The sequence below is a fragment of the Scleropages formosus genome, chromosome 3 (genome assembly GCF_900964775.1).
Source record: "Scleropages formosus chromosome 3, fSclFor1.1, whole genome shotgun sequence".
Taxonomy (NCBI): domain Eukaryota; kingdom Metazoa; phylum Chordata; class Actinopteri; order Osteoglossiformes; family Osteoglossidae; genus Scleropages; species Scleropages formosus.
Genome location: NC_041808.1, coordinates 16,190,820 through 16,205,434, shown reverse-complemented (window position 1 = coordinate 16,205,434; position 14,615 = coordinate 16,190,820). Strand labels below are relative to the sequence as shown.

General features: G+C 43.0%; 1 protein-coding gene across 2 annotated transcripts in view; it reads right to left on the bottom strand.

The window, feature by feature from the left end:
- LOC108935188 (phosphatidylinositol 3-kinase regulatory subunit gamma-like) overlaps positions 1 to 14,615 on the bottom strand; it is a 110,356-nt gene that overhangs the window by 13,179 nt on the left and 82,562 nt on the right. Inside the window, exon 1 of one of the 2 annotated variants that reach the window (XM_018753591.2) lies at positions 3,989 to 4,421. The exons of the other annotated variant lie outside the window; for it this stretch is intronic. Within the exon in view, the coding sequence (XP_018609107.1) occupies positions 3,989 to 4,097 (109 nt within the window). The 5' untranslated portion in view covers positions 4,098 to 4,421. Of the gene's footprint in view, positions 1 to 3,988; positions 4,422 to 14,615 lie in introns of those variants that run through there. 2 annotated transcript variants of the gene reach the window in all.

The following is a 14,615-nucleotide window of genomic DNA, read 5'->3' as shown; positions in this document are numbered from 1 at the left end:
AATATGCAATATGGAAGAGAGAAAAAACATGTCTTGGAGATGGGTGGATAAATGCTGGCCTGTGTATGGAGATCATATGACCCAACCTGGAGAGAGGCCCAAACCCTGGGCAGGCACACATAAGATCTACATGTAGAGCTTTCTATAATGAGTATCTCCACATATCCCTCTGAGGATACATGGTGTAGGCAGAAACATAACAGCAGTGCACATCTATGAAAACATTGCGTGAAGCTGCTTTAAAATGACCTGCGTACTCTTTACACAAATCAAAAATAAAAAGGTCATTCACAGCACATTTATATTAACATTAGTATATGTGCTCTTTCAGAAATATCACCAGGAACTGGTATCTCTCACTCACACACACAAACCATGTTCTGTCCTCCAAGCACAATTCAGCTCTCCCCCAACAACCTCAGCATCCACTCTGTGTGGCAAGCAGACATGAAATCCTTTTCGTCCTTCTCCCCACAGTCTGCACATGCCAGTGCTCTCCCACTAGGGGGGATGTGAGTGGAGAGGTGGGGAATCTAAGGAGTTGGGGAAACAAAGGCCTCGCCCATCCACACCCTCACCCTCACCCATGGGCTCTTACCACTGTGGGTGATGGCCTGTGACCAGCATGACAGATGAGGCAATCTACTTTGCGTTAGGCAGCAGAACCTGAAGAGCTCTGCACTTCAACTCTCTTGCGGCCTCACCCTCCTCTTCATCCCACAAGATGAGAAGAAATTCCCTGCTTCCAAGATCAGATGTTCCATCTAAACTGAATAGAGATAGGATCCAGTGGGAACGGAGAACTGTAGGCAGGTGCTTCCCTTCCGGACAAGCCAGCAGTTGTGTGGGACTGGGGTCCTGGCAGCGTGCTGGGCTCCACGACTGCCGAAGTGGCCAACAGGAATACAGATTAAACTTTTACACGTCTGAGACTAAAAGCACCCACACTAAATGCCCTCAGTGCTTCCGAAGATATCTCACATCAAGTGTAGCCTGAAAGCAAGTTCCAGCCCACCAAAGTTCTACCAAAGTAATCAGAGTGAGGGGGCATGGTGGCACAGCGGGTTTGGCCTGTGCCTGCTCTCAGGTGGGTCTGGGGTTCGAATCCCGCTTGGGGTGCCCCGTGACGGACTGCCATCCTGTCTTGGGTGTGTCCCCTCCCCCTCCGGCCTTGCACCCTGTGTTGCAGGGTTAGGCTCCGGCTCGCTGCGACCCTGCTTGGGATTCAGTCAATGTGTGTGTGTGTGTGTGTGTGTGTGTGTGTATATATAATCAGAGTGAAGTTCCACCCACATTAACATATTACAGTTCGTCTGAATGAAATGGAGAGAGAAAGGTAAAAATGTTGACTTATGTGTCACAGAGCAAAGATATGCTAGAAGTTCATTGATTTAAACATAAAATACAGTGCATACACTTTCCTGTAACCCTTCATATTGCCCTTCCACTGCAGAGCCACACAAGCAAAGCTTCAAAATGAGAAAATTCCCCAAGAGCCAATAATAAAGGCTGACTTAAGCATGACCTGAGACACACCATCAGTTCTAGCAGGAGCTCAGCTGATATAATGTCTGCATGACAGAGATTCTGAGTTAGAGCACAGAACAACACTGCATGAAACAAAAAAGGCTTGAATGTCATATCCCAATCTGGGCACAATCACAGTCTACAGTGAGTTTGGTAATTTGCAAGACTATATCCCACAAGGCAGTTAAAGCATCTATATATAATACTACAAAAGTCCTTATTGGATACCTGAGATTAACAGCGCAGAAGAAAGTTTTGACAGATGAGAACCAAACAGCTAGATCTTGTATTAAACCATCACATACCCCATTCGAGCGATTTTATACATGAAGGCGTTCTGAAACAATGTCAGTATGAAATTTAACTGCTAATTCTGGTTTGAGTACCTTAACCTAACCCACACATAGCAATGGGGAACCAGTGCATTGCTTTTGGGGGAGGGGACAGGCTGCTGCTTTAGCCTCACACATCTCAATCTACCAGTTTATTAAAGAGCTGCAAGAACTACTGGACCCCTACCACGTGTCACCACTCCCTGGAGCTACTCCAGAGCATCATACAACATACAGCAAACCTAAAATACCCTCCCAATGGAGACAGAGAGGGAAGGGAAAGAAAAAGTAAAATCCAAGAATTGGGGCACAGACTGTCACAGGAAAGACTGTCGAAGGACATGAGTGGGGTCACATCCTGGGCAGAAAAGATCCTGTGTGTTTACCAGCTCCTCAGATCTGCACCAGAGGACCAGGGGACAAAAGACAGCGTGGGGGTGGATTAAAGGGAGGCTTGGTCACAGTCGACGTTATTAATCCCAGGAATCGAGGGACAGAGCTTTGACACCCAGGAGCTCATCCTACTGCAGTTCAGTCTCCCTCGCGGTCCAGTATGCCGGACATCTCGGCAAATGGGCATCACACAATGGATTTAAGGCAGGGGAGATTAAATGGCAGTAAGTAATGTGTTTGCTCACTGCCATTCATTTTAGGATGCTCTTCAATCCTACAAACAAGTCCAAGAGTGACATTTAAAACTGGCCAGGAACATATAAAGATAGATTTCACATATAAAGCCTTGATAAATATCCACAGACATGATGAAGGAATCTTAGAAGCATCGTCAAAGTTATTTCGGATTGATACGCCATAGCATCCATTTGTAAGTTTTCCCTCTGCTGTCTTGTCCCGTCTGTCCGCGACAGTTTGTAAAACGATTTCTGTATATAAAGCAAGTGTCACTGCCCAGGACAGATGTAACAGGGGGTTCAGGTTCTCTCTCTCACTCACACTCACACACACACACACCTGCTTCGGTCAAACTGCGGATCGAAAACAACAAAGACAAGTTTATATTTTAAAATACCAACATATAAACACACAGAACCATCTGATGCATCCAAAAGAAATGCGCACACTGGAATCTGACAGGCTGCTGCACTTCATACAATATCGAATAAGTGGAACTACAGCTGCTCGTCTAACAGCAGGATCTAACAAGAAGATCTATACAAATGCGGGGTTAAACTAGAAAACTGCAGGCGTGTGAAGGGCAGAGAAGATGCAGACTGGCGGGTATGTGACGGAGATCATCATGGGGAACGAGGGAGACGCGAAGGCCACGCGAAGGCCACGCAGACAATCAATGCAATGAATGAATGCCCACGCCGCGACGCCGGCCGGTGCAGCACACCCGCAGCAAGCAGAGGGACTGACAGCTGTTCCTGTACATTTTCGAGGACAGGGCGGCAGAGAACGTCTGAAAGAAAGTGTATAACACACACACACACACACACACACACACACAGAGCGGAGCGCTCGTGACGGACACGCACGAGATCGGAGCAGGAGAGAACGCGCTTCCGGCTTCTTCACACTCAGCCCACTTGTTCCAACACACACATCTTCACCGCCGTTTCCTACAGAAACCGCTCTACTCTCGGCAATAGGGTACCACACACCACACTCCCCGCTTTTTTCCGTTCTTTAAAAAAATACAGCTACGCAACTAATCTTTTCCGAACACGGCGAGACGTTCATGACGTTCATGCAACAACGATCCTTCTCAATCCCGAGTCTGTCCATCCTCTCTGCACACTGACAGTGGACCACTGTGTCCAGGAGGAGCACCAGCCCGGTGAGTTCCTGAACTTGGACAAGCTGCAGGCATGATCGAGAACAATCCCCTCGGTACTTTTACATCGAAGATGTCATCGTCTTTGTTAAACTCTGCACTTAAGACGGAATCGAGTTTGACAGGTGAATTTTGCAGCTTTTTTAACAACACGAGCGGAGTTACAGGTAATAATGATAATTATAATGGCGCACGGCCGGGGTATTCGCTGACTGTCCAAGTTCAGCAAAGACACGCTTCTACTCTAGACAAGACAACTAGCCCAGAAGAATCCGTGTCTTAGACTTTTTACACGGGGTCGGTGTCATCGGCGGGAAAATGTAATGTTAAGTACCTGGCGGCTGATCCATTTCGATGTAAAATATCAGTTCGGTGGAATATGGCATCATCACGTCCCTCCAGCCGTCCTCTTCTTTCTCCGCATTCCATACGGTGTTATACATCCTGCTATCTTTTACCCTACTTATCCTCCAATCAATTCGTATGAAATAAACGTAAAATGTTATCGGCGAACGCCGGTATCATAAAAAGTATTTATATCTGGATAGAAGACAGCTAGTTGACTATTTCTACACCGAACAGTCTGTGTGACCTGAATTCCTGCTTCAGAATAAATATACATGGATGAAAATCCGCCCAAAAGCACCAGGCTTCACGGGTATCCTTGCTGTGGAATATTCATAATGAGTATACAGTTCTACAGAAAAGAAGGTAGAAGCCGGCTCTACGATCTTGTCCTCTACTGCTAGCTCTGCTTTCGACTCCGATGTTCATTTTGAAGAAAGAGCTGTCCGGCTTCGAGAGCTCACGTTCACCTCATCCCGGAACGGCCCATGAACGCACCCTGACAGGGGTGTCCGTGCCAGAACACAGTACAACACTGTCTTTTCACACAAAAGGAAAACAACATCTCCTTCGTTGCCAACTACAGAGAAAACATATTTACATCTATAATTATTGCTAATGAATACCTTATATCGCAAGATCAAGCATTCAGATTACTTTACAATGTGCAAATTAATTCGCCCTTCCCTTTTTTCGAGTCAAAGTGGTACGTACGTCGCCAATCCGCGCCGCCTTGTAGCGGGCAGGAACCGGACTGGATAGCCAATCAGAGAAGGGCTTTAATTTAACTCTTATCGAAATCTGAGCGGCTGCTCCGTTCTGAGCCAGACAAGAGAGAGAGCGGTGCTGTGTGGAGACCTTCGCTGGCCAATCAGGGGGCCTGGAAAGGCAGCGCACCACCCGATAGGCTGAAATAGTTACTATGAGGGACAACGAAGCACGTGAATCAGGACGCGAGACGTTACTCTGCTGTGCTCCGTGCCTGCCGACAGGTTCCGCACGCAATCATGGAAACACTAAAGCCAAACAAAACAATTTCACAAAGATTTCTACCCCCACTTTAAACCCCCTGCAGCTTAAATATACGGTGGAAAAATACACAACTGAACTGGCAGACGTTAATGCAACTGCAACTGTCAATATAATAAACGTGAAATCTGCTGGACAGTAGACGACATTGTCTGTTATCTCTTCTCTTGCGGGAAATGGTTATGCATTTCTCGAAAAACCAAAATGCTGCTTTCCACAGTTACATCAGATATATCAATATGAGTATGAGAATTATGGGGAGATAGAAAAAGTCAATCATATCATCATTCAAACAGTCTTCACTGACAGTAAACACATAACTGAAATAAAATACTTGGTAGCAGCAAAATATATATATATTATATATATTTTAAATTACACCTCAGATTAAATATCAGTAGTGCTAAGTTGTTCACCAGACACCTTTTCCATCTGTTCTCCACACCTGCTCAAACTAGTACAGGAGGTTTGTCCTTTTCTTCAAGCAGACCCATGCTGTCAACAAATAAATCCATTTACCCATCATGAGAAGAATAACTCCCATATGGCATATGCCTGACACAGACAGACTTGGGTGAAATATGTCAAACATTTACAACTGCCACTTGCTGACCCAAAGTGCCATGTGGACAGATGGGTCTGAAACAAAGACCAGGAACTGAATTAACATGCCGATCATCCTCAGGAGCCTTGGGAGAAATCCGTCAGCTCGGATTTGTACAGAAAAATAATAAAGTGAAGCATAAAGAACAAAAAATGAGTGCAAGGATATAAAAAAGGAAATACTCTGTGGCACAGAGTGAGATGCACACGTAAACTGAGTGGTTCAACATTCCACTCTAGGGCATTATGAATTACCAATAATATATATGGAACATCACGCACACACAAGACATACACCAGCTTACTATGCCATCCTAACACATATACCTAGTTATTATTAAACACCTAGCTGGCATGACTCCCCTATTTAAGCTTGGCAGGGAGAAGGGACTTGCCCTGGAGTGGCAGATGGCAAAGGACACAAGATAGGAGTGTCCTAGTTCCCTTCTCCCCGACACTCGCCCCGCCTATGAGTTCCAGAATGAAGACTAACGAATCCAGAAAACAAGCTGGCGTCCTCTTGTCAAGTCACCCAGCAGTTTGTCACACACACACACACACTGACTTTCGAAATTCTGTTTTTTGCACCTCAATCAAGTTACAGTAATTGGTCAAACATTGCCTAGAAGTTCAATTAAATTAAATTTAATTTAATTTAAATACTGGCTTTACACTGACCTTTAACAACCCTGAAGTGAAGAGACTGTGGAAACAGACAAATATATCTAAGTCTACATATTATGTTTTTTCCATTGCTTCCCTCCTAACATCACTGAATCTATTCACATGGCGAAAATGCTGCTGTATTTAAAAGACTTGCATATAACCCCAAAGAAAAGACGCATGTAAAAGAAAGGAACTGTAGTGCGCTTTGTTAGAAGACCAATGTAAAGTCTAGCCTGATGTGTGAAAATGTGAGTAAAGGTTGGGGAGTCTAAGCTCTACATTACATTTACATTTATTCATTTACCACACGCTTTTCTCCAAAGCGATGTACATCTCAGCAAAAATACAATTTGTGCATTACCTTAAAAGAAAGAGACATGGCTGCAGACATGTGACTCTTAAGTAAACCTAGTTTGTTACTTTCCACTTGATGCACCAATGTTCATCGCTCGAGTGGGTGCATGAAACGCAGGATAGATAAATCCTGATAACTTCCCCACAAATTTTTTCTTTTTTTTTTTTAAAAAAGGTACACAAACATTCACATACAATGCCGGAGTAGCGGTTGTGTAAAGGTTCATCTGGGGATGATCATGAAGTTACGGTGCATGAACATTTACACCATACATGAGCTGGAGAGATCTTGGGCGAAATGGGTCCGGAAAAGGTGAGTTTTCAGACCCTTCTTGAATGTAGACAGAGTTTCTGCAGTTCTGAGTGAGAGGGGAAGGTCATTCCACCACAACGGAGCCAAAACCGAGAACCTCCGTGCTTTACTTTTCATGCAGAGGACCACCAAGCGAGCAGAAGTAGACGAGCAAAGGGGTCTGGCTGGAGTATAGCAGTTGATAAAGTCTTCTAAATAGCTGGGAGCGGTTCTATTGATGCATTTATAGACAAAAACCAGGCTCTTCAATTTGATCCGGGCAGCTATAGGAAGCCAGTGCAGAGGAATGAGTAGAAGCCAACACACTGATTTGTATGTTTGCAAGAATTAAATGGAAATACTGTGTCTACCCCTCCCCATATGACATCAGATGCATTACAATTCAACTTATTTGTGAACGATTCTGTATCAACTTCTCTACAGCCTTGAGGGAGTTCATTTGTGACATAAGTCAATAATTCATTACTAAATTGACAGTTTTACCCAAAGTAACAAAGTATTTGACCTACTTTTGTTGCTGTATATTTTTCCTTCAGAAATTGACTGAGCCTTAATCAGGATATTATAGCGGTGGCAGGAGGAGAGGTTTGCACCTTAGCAACCCTCATGTTCCAAAATCCTCTCACTAACCACTGTAGTATCTGCTGCCCTGCTTTTATGATTTCTTTTGTAGGAACACAAAAACCGCACATCTGAAATCAAAAATTGCGACCTTAAAAAACTTTAAAATCTTACATTGGAGGCATTAGGAAAGCAAATGCTGACAAAGCTAAATAAAACACAAGAGCTCTAATCCCACACCTCTCATCTCTTCCACACATAGTTCATCACACACACTGAGCAGTAACATGAGGGCCCAGATGAAAACGAAAGATTCACACTGTGGAAATGCGATATGAAGAGATGCGGTTGGGGGCCAGCCGGCAGGCTTTCCTGGGCTACAGAGGGGAGCCTCTGATGGCTGGCCTTGTGACAGGACATCTGGAGGGGACAGATTTCCCACACCATGCGGCCCAGATGGTGGTAAATAACAGATTTTTAAACTGTCTCCTTTCACAGTGGCTGTTTATAAACCTCAAGTAAAGCTAGTGGATTTCTTTTTTCTTTTTTACTTGGGGTGGGAGTCCTGGTTGGCCAAGTCTACCAGTGGTACACAAATTTTGAACCAAGTAAAACCCCACCTCACTTTTTTATAGTTTCTTCCCATGCCAGACAGTAGTAGGAGTGCAAAGAAAGGCTTTCTTATGTCACAGCAGCCAACTCCCACCCTCCACATTGCTGTGGTCTCTGGTGGGGGTGAGTGGGGGCATTAGACACATTCAGTGATGTCATTGTGCAATTTGACCATCCTTTCAGGCTGATGCAATACTCAGGTGACATCCTATAACCTCCCTCAGGTCTTATTCTCTTTAGCTTTTTTTTTCCCTCTCCACCTTCATATTGCACTCCCTGTCTACAGTCTGGTCCTCCGCAACATCCTTCATCATTCTATTCCACATTTATCTGCGTTATTTTTCAATTCCTCTTGCTCTTTCAGTTTTTTGAATGATCAACTGCTCTCCATGCCTTTAGCATTCCCAGAATGTAAAGCTACTCATTCAAGGGCTTTTTTTTTTATCTCCCTGCAGTGAAATGGACATGGTGCCAAGGGAAACAGAATATTATTATTTCTGTCAATGAAACTGTGTATGTGATCAACAGCATACAACACTATACAATGGTATGCAAACTGTGACTACAATGCACTATAAAATCAAACCATTATTTATCATCATTATTGTTTTTCAATCAGAAAATTATTCTTTATAAATTTGACAATCACACAAAATTGCTTTGTAATGCTCTAGTTCTGAAAATTAAATACAATAAAAAGGTACAAACAAAAAATTCCGAATATCTCTTTTGCTACATGTGCAAAACTATTGAGACAGTATAGCATGCATTGCATGATATGGCGTGTGGGTTGTCCTATGTACTTTCGAGGGTGTGAGAGAAAAAGCTAGAGAATCAACAATGCAAATTAATATCAACGAATCTGATTTCAGCTGATACAGGAATGTTCCATTTTTCTCACTGGTGAGGAAAAGGGCAGTACCATGTATTTGAAATGTATATACATTGGTCTGTTTTGAGCTGGTGGGGGGAGAATTCTTTTGGAAGGACTCCCTGTACCTTCTACTGAAGCAGAAACGGTAATGAAGTTGAACAGTGGGAGCGATTGTTTCACTGATCTGGCTGTTGCTCCTGCCCAGCGCTTCAATATTTTACCAAGGAACCATCCGATTGGTCTCTGCCTGGCACAAAAATGGAAACACGAGAAACGCGTAGTGAAAACTTGAAAGGAAGGAGAAGGAGGAAGAGCTTTTGGGGTGGAACTGCAAAAAATGAATGAATTCATCAAAAAGTCTCAGTAGGTGTGACAGTGCACCTGACTGCGGTCTTGAGGTGGTCTCACCATACTGTGAGAAAAGCCCTTATGCACATTGAGTAGCTCATAGATCATATATTGTAATATTTCTTCCCTTTATTTCCAGAACATATAAATGACTAGATAAAATGGAGGGGTTTAAGAGAAAATGTGAGATAGAATGAGAGATGTAAGCACATACATCCTGAAGCCAGAACATATCAAATGTGGGTAAGACTGACTGGATTGAACTGAGGAGGGAACCACAATAAAGTTATTAACTGGAGAGTTAACAAAAGCTAAATAATAAGAGGCTAGCTTTTCAGGCACAGACTGTCTAGAGGTGGGTTAAATTGCACTGCCCACAGGGATTCTCAGTGAAAATGCTTTTTAGTCCAGGACTACACTTAATCTGTCTGGAAAACCATGTAGAAATGTGTTAATTATAGAATGAACAATAATGGAATTATTTGGCAATAAATGATAAATTAAGGAAATCAACAATTTTTCATATATACATAAAAATAAATCTGATTAAAAGTGAACTATATATTAGAGTATGATTACTTGAAAGCTTTCCAGTTTCACTGATGTCCTTCAACCATCCATTTTCAGTTACCACTTATGCAATTCAGGGTCATGGTGGCCTGGAGCCTATCCCAAGCAATATAAGGTGTAACCCTGCACCCTGGACAGTGAAATGCAGGACAAGTGCAAACATTCTCACTCACTAAGTGCAATTTTTAGACTCACAAATTCACGTGCAACATGTCTTTGCACAGTGGTAGGAAACCACAAAAACACAGCAGAACCATGCAAACTCTTCACAGAGTAAGACTGAAACAATACAAATAAACCACATAAAGCTAGAAAACTGTTTTTTTTAAACCTGATTTTGAGGTGGATGGATAGCACATAAAGTTACCACCATTTCTTAAGTTACCACATGTTGTCATATCCTAAATATCTGGGAAAAATGGTTTCATTTTCATGTCATGACGGGAAAGAGGGAAAAAAAAGGAAAGGAGGAACGCGAATTGTGAATGGACCCCAGGCCACCCTGCTGGCTACCCTCTTTCCTTGAACAGATGAGGCCCTGTAGTTAAATGCAGTTAAACAGAAGCCAACCGCTGCGCTCCACTGAAAAATGCACCATCTGGTGGCTTCGTGTGAAATTTGGTGTGAGGTGGATGCCAGTGCACTGGCTGCCTGTTGTGGTGCTGGTGTCAGATGCGAAGACCACAAGGATGTTCCCCTTTACATTTTTGGCAGTAAACACTGAAAAACAATGAGAAAACAGAGTGTCTGGCTAAAAGAAACACTCGAAAATAACAAAGACAGTCCACAGGACAAGACTTGAACTGCAAGGAGCCTCATTTCAAGAACATGAAATTTTTACATTTTATACATTGCTGGGTAGTGAATAAAAAACAACTACTATTTGCATATCTAGTAAGCACAGCATATAGACTGCTTTTGTGTCTGATGCCAAATGGTGTAAACTACAGTATATTTGTCACTGAAAACCCTTTCAAATCAATGCAAATGTGTAGAAAGTGAATTTCAAAGTCAAAGTCAGGTAATTTGACTGTACCAAAGATGACAAAGGTTTGAAAGTAAAAACTCCACACAACAAAGTATGTTCTCAAGTTTTTATATTAGTAATTCGAGTTCAGAAAGGATATTTTAGTAGAAGTATCATTACTTGACATCTTGTTTCCTGTGCTCCTTGCACAAAGTGTGAATTTATACAGTAAGCCTCACATTTTTATAATTACTCTGTCGATTCATCTTAGGTAAATTTAAAAGATGATGCCATGCCATCTTGCTATAAGAAGCACTTTTTCGTTCCATATTACTGTGACAGAGTAGGGACTGTCTACAATATACACACAGAGGCACACACACAAACTTATGTTCAATTGTAAATCACTTTTGCATTCTTGATCAACACTATTGTCACGTCCACGCCCACAACAAAAGCGACAACACCTGACTCTGCACTAGCTCATGAGTAATCGCTCACCCTATAAAGGCCCTCTTCAGCTCCCGTACCGTTGCGGAATCTCGTTTGGGACAACCGCCCTTCCTCGCGTTACTACACACACTCTTGCTCTGTTCACGATCTCCGGTTTTTTGACTCCTTGCTTCGTTCTCCGACCACGTCCATGGATACTCGTTCCTGTCCTGTTCGCCGATCGACTGACCCTTCGCCTGTCCCCGGTTTTGAGAACTTGCCTCTTCCCTCAACTTCAGACGAACAACGTTGCACTTGGGTTCAGCCGTTCCAGCTCCCTGTATTCCGCGTGACAACTATATTGTAATTAACACAAGTTCCATTGTTGAAATTTTCATAAGCAGGAAAAAAAACTTGACATAATATCTACCACTAATTGATCCTTGGCATGAGTGCAGCCACTGCCATGAGCGCTCATATCTGTTGACTGTACTGTGTGTATGTAACTCCCCTATGCTGTGAAGAAATAGCAGAATAATAACAATATAGGGGAAAAAACAAGCTTTCTATGTCGCCAGGCTCATGGATACTGGTAATATTTTATCCTTTATCACTAGAAGAAAACATTGTTCTCACAAACATTGAGTGTGAATGAAAGCCTTATGTGACAGTTCTATGTGTTACTAACCTATAAGCCACATACAGTACATAACAAACAGGACCAAGCATGGCCATGTCCAACTGGTGCAATATGAATAACAAAGATGTAAAACCTTTATTCAAAAGAAATACCACAAAAAGTATTACAGGGTGTGACAGACATAAAGCTTTTTCAGCTATTAAAGGGATGTGAAGCTATTAAATTTCCAAAAGCCTAGCTGGCATTTTGCAGTGGAAATAGTAAAGTATTAACATGACAGCAATAAATGCTATTTTTATATGCGTTACATGCAAAATTTATAAGAGGAATAAGCACCACCAGTCACATCATTCTAATCAATATTTTAATCCACCTGAATTTCCTGCACAACTCTTCAGAACTGTCAGTGAGTTAATGAAGACTTTTTGAAGATATCCTTCCAGACTGCATCTTTCACAAGAAGCATCTGCTGTCGTAGTCAAGTGGTGTGTTTAAAAGGTGTAAAACTAACATTCCCATTGACTGTATGCCACGTATCAAGATGTATATGCAAAGTGGGATGTTCTAAATGAACATTTGTTGACTTCCAGTGTTAAGTAACAACTAGTGGGAAATATTTCTGCGGTTTAAGCAAACTTCTGAATGACTACGTGCTAGGATTCCTCATGTGTCACTGAGGCTGATTGCTCTTATCTGACCTATGGCTCTTGTCCGATGTTTTCGCAGTTAGGTCTGTTGGGTGCTTGAAAGCAGGTACAAAAAGAGACCAAGGGGCTCATGGTTGCGTGGTCAACTTCTGTAAAGCACGGTTCCTCACATCTACTTGAACCTGGACACGACTACACCACTGGAAGGCTTCAATTGACTGGGGAACACCCATGTACAGTTACGGTTCTGTGGTTTAAACGTGCACTAGCAAGACAACGGATTCCCCACCCAACCACTCCAACCTTTAAAAAGTTCCTGTTGAAACAGTGCCGACATGAGGACTGGCACTCCACACAACCACCTCCGTGGAAGCAGATGAATCGAAGGAAGTTTCCAGAAAACAACACGAAGAAGTGGATCCTAATCTAGCGTTTCTTGGATGGTGCTAAAACACACAGGCAGGGAGGGTGGCGTGTTCGCTGATCCCTCATTTCACAATCCACAGTCATCTGGAGCGGAAAAGATAAAGGTATTTCTAAATGAGGGATCCTTCAGAGAAATCAAACACAAACAAAACTGCCACAACGTCGCAACGTACCAATTAAGTGGGATTCAGGGCCTCGCTAAGTAAAAGCTTCACGATGTGCCCTTGAACGGATGTCAGCATGGGGGGGAAAAAATAAACTTGTTGACCAGACAGTTGAATGGCACGAACCATCCTTGTTCTGTGGTTGTGTTCTATTTCTTGCACACCCAGGCATGGTCCCTTTAGACTCCCTACGCTGGCCTCCCCCAAAACTCTCCGACCTCCCCTGGAGAGCTCAGAATTCACCACCGCCCACCCCCTTTACACACCGCCTCAGAGCGTCTGCATGCACCCCAGCAGCTCGTGGCTGCTGCTTGGGGGGCAGGTGTGGGCATCAGATTGGTCAGTCTTGGCCCACAGCACTGAGCAGTAGTTAGGCAATATGACCTGTAAGGAATACGTCTGGCATCTGTCAGCACACGGCACATGGGACCGAAACCCAAGCCCATATGTGATAGCCGGCTGTGTGCCGGTCTGTAAAATGTGCCCAGCCTGGTACCTGCCTGAACCCTGAAAGAGTTTATCCCTGTTAAGAGAACAGGGCTCCCAGAGTTTACAGCAGCACCTTCATATACATAACGTTAATTAAGTGCAGAACTTTGCAAAACACAATAATGAATCCAGAGTTGGGGGGGGGACAACGGACAATATTATAACATTTAGTACCCATAGTGACATTAAACAGCCGTAACCAAAAAACCTGTCTTGGGTACAAACCACAAAAAACAGGTTGCCTTTTCAGGTCTCTGTAGACCTTAACTTCCGCAGAGTTTTCACAGGTTGCACCGGACTGTAGTTGTACAATAAGCTTCTAGTTATATTTCAATTCTGCGGCAGTGACCGAGTTACCAGCCACAAAATGTCCCATCAACTTAAAATTCTACTCTTCTAAACTTTCCTCAATCACATATGGAATTCTGATAAAACTGGTAACACTTAACACTAACTGGCCCAGTTAAAACTAAAAGGAGTCAGATTTCCACTACACTTACTGTGGTCCATAGTAAGATACTAGGTTGGGAAAGGTAGAAGTACGCTGCAGAAAAACATGTGAAGGTTTGTCTAAGAACTAAAACAAAGGTCATGGGTCAGATGTCCCATGGGGCTGAGGGGAGTGGTTTTTTTTTCTTGGGGGGTGTTTAGGTCAAAGGTGTTGTCAGGGCAGGGGGATTACTGCATTCTCAATCTACACATTGTTCTATACAGACCAGAGGGTGGAGTGCAGTGTTACCCCAGCTACTGAGTTCACGCAAAAGCCACAGTTAAAAAAACTCAATCTTTTAAAATATATAAAATGATTTATTTTGATTATATCCATATCATAATATTACCTCAGATGTTAAATGGAATACATAATGTGTCTGTCTAGTTGGGGCATCATCTAAGAGCATGTGATCTTAATGCAAAAATGAA